This window comes from Opisthocomus hoazin, chromosome 12 (assembly GCF_030867145.1).
Source record: "Opisthocomus hoazin isolate bOpiHoa1 chromosome 12, bOpiHoa1.hap1, whole genome shotgun sequence".
NCBI lineage: Eukaryota > Metazoa > Chordata > Aves > Opisthocomiformes > Opisthocomidae > Opisthocomus > Opisthocomus hoazin.
In genome coordinates this window covers 16,974,683-16,983,782 of record NC_134425.1, presented here as the reverse complement: position 1 = coordinate 16,983,782, position 9,100 = coordinate 16,974,683, and the positions used below count along the sequence as shown (strand labels likewise).

The window sequence follows — 9,100 nt, the reverse complement described above, 5'->3', positions numbered from 1 at the left end:
AACAAACACGACTGGCTGTGAATAGGAGTTTAATTCCCATCGATGCCCAAGTTTCAGCAGGAACCTAGAAACTTCTCGGATGACATGTACTGAGGATTAATCTTCTCCTAATTTCACAGCACCTGGTGACGGTTTCATTAAGCTGCTCCAGCATTTCTCAGACCATTTATTCCAAGTACCTCAGGCCAATTATGGTTTCCGTGCTGCCGCCCACTGCTGGGAACAGATGCTCCTGCTGCGAGAACAGTTTCAGTTCCACAGTCTGCCCTCGCGTTTGCCTTTCGGCCCCAGCACGAGGCACGACAGCACGCGACCGCACAGGCCGAGCGCGCCGAAGTCTCTGTGCTCTTCCCAGAAGCCCCTCGGCTCCCTTTGCTAAGGGCGTACATCGCCGAAGAGCGGGGCAACCGGCCTCCCGAAGGCAGCTTCGCCGCCACGGATCCCAGGGGCCGACGGGCTCACAGCCTGCAGCCCTTCAGCCAGCACCGGCCGCTCCTCAGCGCGCACCGACCCGAGCCGTTAACTGACGCCAGCACGCCACCTGGTTACGCGCGGTTCTTCACAAGGCCCTAATGCCAAACCCGCCACCCTCACGCAGCTGCGCTCCCGCAGCAGGCCCGGCCGGGCCCCGCCACGAACCGGACCCACGCACCCCGGGGTGCGGCGGCGACGCGTAGCGCCCGCCGCGCCGCGCCGCGCCGCCCCGCCCCTTTACGCCCAGCTGGCTGCACCGGATTGGCCGCCCTGCTCCAGGCCGCCCAACCAACTACAACTCCCGGTAGCCCTCGCAGGGCGGGGCCGGGCGCCACGTGATCTTGCCGCCAGGCGCCCCTCCTCTCTCAGGCGGCATCGGTGCGGGTCACGAGGCGCCGTCGACGTCGCTGACGTCGGCGCGTGAGAAGAGAGACCAACTGTGGGAAATGCCGGGGAGGGGCGGGGCGGGCCTGCCTGCCCGGGGGGCGGGGCCGTCTCGGGGGCGGGGCCAGTCGCGGCCCGTAGCAGGCGCCCTCCCCCGCTGAGTGACAGAAGACGCCCAGGCAGGGGAGCTGGCGCTGGGGCCGGAGTCGCCGCTCGGCCCGCCGTCTCGCCGCGCGCTCCCCTCCCCTCGGCGCCATCCGGTGTTATGAGGCGGCCCTGAGGGGCGGCGGCGGCGGCGAGCGCAGTCCGGCGGCAGCGGCCCGGCAGGACGACGGGGTCTCGCTTCGCCTCGCCGGCCAAACCCATGACTACGGCAAACTGCGGCGCCGCCGACGAGTTCGACTTCAGGCTGATCTTCGGGGAGGACGGGCAGCCCGGCCCCGGGCCGCCGCTGGGGCCTGCAGGTGCGCGACCTTCGCCTCCCGCCGTGCCGTGCTGGGCCGGGGCAGGGCCCGGGCCCGGGCCCGGGCCCGGGGGGAGGGTCGGCTTCCTGTTTTCCTCCGAGCAGGGCAGGGGGGGGCTGCTGCCTGGCCCCGGCGCGGCGGGAGACCGGGGCGGGCGGAGCGGCGCCGTCCCTCCTCCCTCAGGCTGCGGCCGCCTCACGGCGCCGCTCCCCTCGCTCGCGGGACGAGGGGGCTGCGGGGGACGGTGCCGCCAGCGGGGCCGGGCCGGGGCTCTCCGGGCTTCTCGCCGTCGTTACGACAACTTTCTCTGGGGAAAGAAACCCAAGAGCGAGGGGGGAGGCCCAGGCCCTGGCGGAGCGGGGGGCGGTTTGGATCTGGTGGGCCTTCCCCCCTTCCCCCCCCCGCCTCCGTTCCGCAGCCCTGAGGCGGGGGGTTCCCGCCCGCCATCCCCTGGCGGTGCCGGGCCGGCGTAGCGCGTGCAGCCTGCCCTTCAGCTGGGCACAGGGCGGCGAGCAACCGGGTGTTAATGGGGCTGGACTGGAGACTTGCTCGGGGCTCTTGCGGTGGAAAGTTTCAGCCCAGCTGTTCCCCGTATGTAAAGCATTGTAGTTACTCCAGTGCGTTCTTACAAACTTTGTGTACGTGTGTGTATAGACGTGTGGATGGGCAAACGCTGCGTGTTGAGAGGCGATGACTGTTCGGGTCCATACGGGTGTATATATACACACATTTTGGAGTGCTTCCATTTTATGCTATTCCGTGGTACTGGAGCCTGAAAATCCCGTTTAAAAACCTCGTCTTTATACCTCAGAAAATAAAGTATTCCCTGTCAGTGACGATGTGAATAATCAATAAGAGCCAGCTTGGCTGCATGCTTTTTTTCTGACTTACTTTAAATAAGTATTAATTGGTAACACACTGTCTTGAGTCTTACTGCCTAGATGATAAGATAGCTCTGAAACATGATTGTATCCACGCTAAATGATGCAGCCATGTTGTTTTGTTCTCTGACTCTGTTGTCTGCCTAAGTTGATTAGAAAAAAAATTGTATGATACAGTCTGTATATAATCTAGTGTAAAAACTCGGGATTAATTTCTTACAAAATATCTCACTTTCTTGATGGCAAGATTTGGTTTACATAGCCCTTCAGAAAAGGGGAGATGTTCTTTGCCCATTTTCTAACTTAGTGGAATAGCAGATGGTGCTTTTGGGAAGGGGGCCTGAGTTCTGCTAGCCAAACAAATGCATTACAATACCATATGAAAACAATGGGGAATGTTAACAAATTACAACAAAAATAATTGTGATGCCCCTATTTCTATTCTTTTCACATAAGACTAGTAGTCTAAATTATGCTCCTCCGTCAGTGAGAGATGAGAATGAGAAAACAAATTGCTTAGAAAACTGGAAATACTAGTGGTACTCAATTCACTTTTATAATACGTGTATTTTAGTAGCATTCCTTAGCAAGCAGTTCAGGTATTACTCTGAATATATATAATTTTCCATGCTTGGTAAGTTAAAACTATTTTTAAGGCAGATTTGAAAATGTGATTTTCAGACCATGGATTGATTTGTTTGCTGTAGCTTTGTTCGTGGTAAGAAATCCTGCATCTGGAACTCAGTAGTTTCACTGTTTTGTGGAATACTGGAGATTATTTCTCTTGTGCTGTGCACGGATGTGATCTTCAGGGGAAAGGGTTAGAAAAGGCCTCTGCCTTTAAGTAGTCTATTAAAAGGATTGCTAGAGTTTAGCTGTTAACTCTGCCCATGTATTTTACATATGAAGAACTGGATTTCTTGTAAGAGAGGGCCCATGTTGGACATCTTACATTTTTTTTCCTTCTTTGTCTTCCAAGTGTATTAGTTAGATGAAGAAAAGTTCTTATATCTTGCTAAAACATGTATTTCATAATTCCGTATTGCTTGCTTCAATGATGATGTCTGTTGTGCAGCAAAGTATGCGTAAGGATATTTTTTTTCTAATGTATGCTAATAATAAAACATGTAGTTCACAGGGAAAGTTGCCTAATTTGAAAGAAATAATATTAAAATTACCAAGTGATTCCATGGAGAACAGCTGAAAACACGTTCTCATGCTTCATGCTGTATCTGTAGAAGTTTGGGATTACATACTTGTGCAAGAAGTGTCTAATACTAAGTTCATGTGTAAAGAACACAGAAGTCTACATTAATGCTTTCTTTTATGTTGCAACTACTGTACTGTTGTGAAGATTTTCTTATGTGCATACGTAAGTGTATATATATTTATATATTTTATCTTTAACTGTATTTGTAATCAAAAGCAAGAAGCAATGAGCTCTTTAATTTCACTTAATATACTTTGGATTTCTGAACTACTATGAAAATGCTAGTCTCGGGCAGTAGATTATCATTTTTATGACATTAAAAGGACAATAAGAGAAATTAAATCAACTGGGATTCTGGGTTATGTTACAGAACAATTTCAGTGGGACTGACATACTTTGTTTTATGCTAAGTGGCAGGAGTTGAGACTAATGTTCTGCAGCAGTGCTTATGTGCTTGATCTGAAAGTTAGAGTTCTGCTGCAGAGGGAAATGCATGAAAGATGATTTAAGGTTACTTGAACGTCTGTTGTCTAATACTGCAATCTTTGTGGCATACTTTGCTTGAAATCAAAGGGTTTAGGCCATTTCATATAGCTTGTGAACTGAAGTAAAAATTTGCTCAGGTGGTTGCTAAAGAGATCATCAGAAGCTCTTCAGCTGCTTTTAAGTGGAAGTTAGATACTAAGCACCTTCTGCAAAATCTTGCTCTCTTTTTCTCTGATAGTTTAGTGTCCTTGTTCCGAAAACAAAAAGAAACGATCACTTTCGTTTTGTAGTGTTCAGCACTCAAAACAGATGGTGCAGTTCTAGATAATAATGAGCTTCATCTTTTTCTGACAAAATAATGCAGGCCTCCAGTGCCCGGAGGTGATGCTATAGAGCGCTCTGAAGTGAACCATATCTCTTTGGTATACTCCTCCTTGCAAAACTGTTTGGTTAGTTGCAGTAATGTCTGACTGCATCTTGCCACCTTTGAAATGCCCAAGTACGCATTTGAATTACAGTATCATTCAGGTCCTGTACAGCCTACTAAAACAGATTGTCATGCAGATAACTTTGTCATTTAGTGTATTTGAGGTGCCACCATGTTTGGTCTTTTTAATGAAGAGATTTTTGAGATGTAATATGTGACACTTGAATTCAACTTGAATGCTTTCCTAATGATGCCCCCATCCCTTTCACCCCCCCAGTTTTACAGTGTTATTCAGTATAATTTTGGGAAGTATGCCTCAAATTTATTGAGCAAATAAACTACATTAAGGTTTTCACACTACCATCAAAATCGCCGCTAAGGATGCAGTACACTGTTTAAATGCCAAACTGCAAAAAGGGAGCCAATGCAAGTTCCTGTGATTGTTTCTTTAGCAGCATTTTTATTTTAAGGGTTCATCTTCTATTTTAAAGAACGAGTTTTTACAAAGTAAGGGTCTTTAAAGAACTTGGGGTATGTAGTAGGAAGCTGACAATTCAGGATCTTGTAAGGTTCCGTAACATACAAAATGATTTCTTGTTGTTATGTGAAATGGGGAATGATTTAAAATTAGAGTCTGCGAACTCTAATTCAATATCCAGAAAATTAATTCTTTAATTACTTAGGAAATTCTGACAGATGAGTTAATACTGCTGTTTAGAATCCTGCCTAAAATGTTCCTGTTATTTCTAATGAAGTCTTCTAAGAGCAAAAGACGGGCTAAGGTGTAGCATAACAGAGCAGTATCTGCAATTTCACCCTAACACCCACCTTTTATTCTTGGGGTATGAAGTTAAGGTGGAGAAATTCGTATTATCTTTCAATATAATAAATGATCCTTGACTGATTTTCTTTATTGTTTTCCAACAGCGGGAGTGCTTTAAAAGTACTGGTAAAAGTACCCTCCTTGGGCTTTTGGTTCATAATATCTGTTTTACTTCCTTGGAAACTATGAAACAAGCTGAAAAGAGATTCTCCATGTTTCCTGTGACTTAATATTTGGTCAAGTAATACTCTCTAGTAATCTTGTTACAGATGAGTCTCACAATCTCTCTTACTTTTCTCCTGAAAGGTATGGTATGAAAGTATGAAAAATATCTCAGTTCTGTGATTAATTTAGTGACAATTCAAAACATCTTTGCAAGCTGGAGCCTTACTCTGTATAAGGGCAATGTATCTGGGTTAGGATCTTTAGTTTATTTGAAAACTTCTATACTACTGTTCTCCCCTGAGATTTTTCAGCTAGCTTGGAGCTATTAGTTTATTGGTTTGAGGCTGTTACTGAATATCAAGATTGAAATACACATTTTGCCATTGTGACTGTCAAAGTAATATGGGATGTTTTCTTTTGAAGGCTTCCATGTCTGAACTTCTTTATGAGCATCGGTGAGCTGCTTGGGCTCAGCAGTTACCTCCTGCCTATGTGTTAAGTGCTCCAATGGGCAGTAGCTAGGCAGAGTTCTCTGTAGCAAAACCTGGTGCTATAGATGTCATTTAATTTAGATATGTAGTGTAAGTCTTAAAACCAATGATTTGTACTGAAACACCACCACGATACTAGTCTTTATAGCTTTGCTTTGATCATTAATATGTGAAGTATTCTTCATTTCTTAAATATGTATTTATGACAGATACTGATATCAGAGATTGTTGGTAGAAAGTAGAAAACAGCATAATGTGTTTACAGAAGTTTGCAGGGTGCTTGAACTTTCTGTTCTTTTCACTAAGATGGTGAATAAGTAAGCAATACAAAGAAAGTCAAGTTGTGGTAAGAAGGAGAGTAGTCTCATAATTAGACTGCGTGGAAAATTAAGGACTAGATGCTGGTGACGATTGTGAAGTTGAGATGTGAGCTGATTGACAGTTGCTCTTGATGAAATTCGTTTTTGTGATTCAGAACTGCTACGATGTTTGCTTTTCTTGGCTGAGTGAGAGAAACTCATGAGACATGATGTTCTGAGGTCTTTTTAACAGACCATCTTGCACACCTTTTTTTTTTATATATCTTTTTGAAGTCTTTTTATTCTATTTATATTTGGTTGCCTATATAAACGGGTAGGAGAGAAAGTCTTTGCACAAGATGGTAACCCTGTGGTTAATATGTATAATTTGAGCCATTCATTTAAATACAGCTGTCTGTGCTGGTCTGTAAACATTTGCTATACAAAAGGGTGCTCAAGTGGATTAAGACTAGGATCAGCTGGTGCAACTTTAAGAAAGGAATGAATGGTCAAGTTGCTTGAGTCTGTTTCTTTTTTCTTCCTTAGACATAAATTACACTTTTCAACATACAGGTTTGTTTATTTATTAGATACTGAGCATTAAATATATTGTGATAGGAACCACCACTTGAGGGAATTTTAGTTACTATCATTTTATTTTACAAGCTAGTGGATGCTGGTGTCTGTGCACGTAAGAGATCGACGCGCAGGGGCACAATGCAAATCAGTCATAGGCTGTGGTTATATAATCTGCTGGTGGAGGGGAGGAGAGAAAACCAAACAGCTGCATCTGACCAAAAATAGAGGGTCTGTGACAAGAACCTTGTGACTTCAAGCTAACTTACAGAGACACTGAGGAAGAACCAAAGGAAAATGTTTATTAAAGTCAAATCTGTTATCAGTGGAGTCAGTTGCCTGGCCATGAAGAGTAACAGATGGCAATCCTGGGAAGTTGACATGTTTGAGTATGTTGTGTTTTTTCACAGTATGCTGGCTAAATGAACTTTTGCTTATTTGGATAAAGCTTGACCAGGACAAAACCATTTAGAAAAGTACCAAACTCTCTGGTGTGCTGTTACGAAGCAGTTGTAGTTGCACCTGATCTAATTTCATAACTTTTATGGTTTGGCATATGGTTCTTGGATCACTACATAGTGCATAGAGAATCACTATGTAGTGAGTTACTGTGTAGTGTGGGGGTTTGAAAAAGGTCCCTAGTTTGACAAAATGTCACTTACTTTGTGTGTGAATTCATAGTCGCACTTCACCTGCTATATCCTTCCCTCCCATCTGAATTGTGGGCACAGTGCAAATGAGAACAAATCCCAAGAGCTGGAACGTGGGAGATGGACAGGGTACAAAAGCATTTCTGCTAATTCTGCTAAATCTTACCTATTTCTGAAAATTAAAAATAAGCTCTTTCTTTCCTCAAAGCAGAAAGTAGCCCTCTGCTTAAAACATGATTGTCTTTTTCGTTTTATTTATATTGTACAACTGCAAGCAGTTTATCATATCCCACCCGAAGAGAAGCCAAATAAGTAATGCTGCTGTGAATGAGTGAGAGAGTGGATTGGTCCTGGGTCAATAGTAAGCAGCAGTTTGGCTTTTCACAGCAATAACATAAATATGGGAGTTGTTGCCTAAAGCTGCCCCAGTGGGCCAGGGAAGTACATGGAGCCGACTTGGCAGTAAGCCCAGCCTGTAAAACAACATCCAAGTCCTTGCATTTGTCCAGGCATGCCACGTGGGGTTCGGATGACAGTGGAATTTAAGATGAGTGAAATGATCAGTAAGGCTAAGTAAAACTGCAAGGCAGGAGCAAGCTTATTAACAAGCCATCATTCTCTTCTACCTTTGCCACATCCATCTGTAAGGATTCTTGTGAAATACTGGCGAGATAGAACATTAAAAAAATGTGGGATTGTTCAAAGTCGTTAAAGGAAGATCAGTTTAAATCTGAAGACCTGCAGAGCTGGTTGCTAAGCAGGCTTTTGGGCTGTGTTGTGGCCTGCATGTCTTGTGAGTTAACTGAACAGCTGAACTTAATCGTGTACGTGGCTCTTCTGGTTGAATGTCTCGGTGACACTGAAGGCTTATGGCTACTTTTCAAAGGACGATAGGTGTGACAGGAGATACTTTTGTCAGTTTTCTTTGGGAGGACCTGTCCTCTTATTTATGTACCTGAGGAAAGAGAGGAGAGTCAACTTTCTGGGGATCTGACAACAAACCCATGATCTTTCAGTAATAAATTCATTAAAATATAACTTGGTGTTTTGTTTGGATTTGTGTTGTGTTGCGGTTTTCGGATTTTTTTATGCAGAAACAAAAACTTCATTTGAGGCTGCATAAAAGACATTTGTAGGTAGAAGCATGAGCAGATACTTAAGGTAATTTATTACTCCCAGAAATGTAGAATTGTATTACTCGTATTAATATTTACATTAATAGCAATTGCTTGTTTAAAAAAAATGACTTCTCAGACTGCATTGTGAAGATTAGTCATCACTTCTAAAAATGAGAAATATTTTTAATACAGCAAAATTGCTGGATGGAGTTGGATTTTTCTGTTTGTTTTTTAACAGTTTAGTGGAGAGGGTTATTTTTGAAATCTTGTAAATATTCCTCTTTGTTCTTACTCTTAGGTCCTTTCAAACCAAGGTCTTTCCATTTTCTTGTGTATGAGGTTATTTAAGATTGCAGGAGGCAAATCACTGAATTCACTTCTTAGAGTCTTAATGTTTTAGTGGCTGCTAACTTTGCTGTTTAGGAACAAATGCTGAGAGGAATGTTTTTTGTTTTTTTTTTAATCCCAGATTTTCTCTTTTTTAAATGGTTTTGGTAAATAAAGAGAAAAAAAAGGGGAAGACCGCTTAAACACAAATTTAGTGATAAGCAGCATTTGTACTGTGCTGGAGAGGGGATGGTATTGTGACTGTAGTTGGAACAGGGCACAAACTGTTAACCTTATAACTAAAGTTGTTTTACAGAGTAACCCT

At 44.1% G+C, this 9,100-nt stretch overlaps 1 protein-coding gene across 2 annotated transcripts in view; it reads left to right on the top strand.

The window, feature by feature from the left end:
* The first annotated feature begins 1,038 nt into the window (after nucleotides 1-1,038).
* The window catches only part of NFATC3 (nuclear factor of activated T cells 3), a 78,427-nt gene continuing 70,365 nt past the window's right edge, over nucleotides 1,039-9,100 (top strand). For both annotated transcript variants that reach the window (XM_075433799.1, XM_075433798.1), the window contains exon 1: nucleotides 1,039-1,322. In XM_075433799.1, coding sequence (XP_075289914.1) covers nucleotides 1,223-1,322 — 100 coding nt within the window. In that variant the 5' untranslated portion in view covers nucleotides 1,039-1,222. The remainder of the gene's footprint in view (nucleotides 1,323-9,100) is intronic.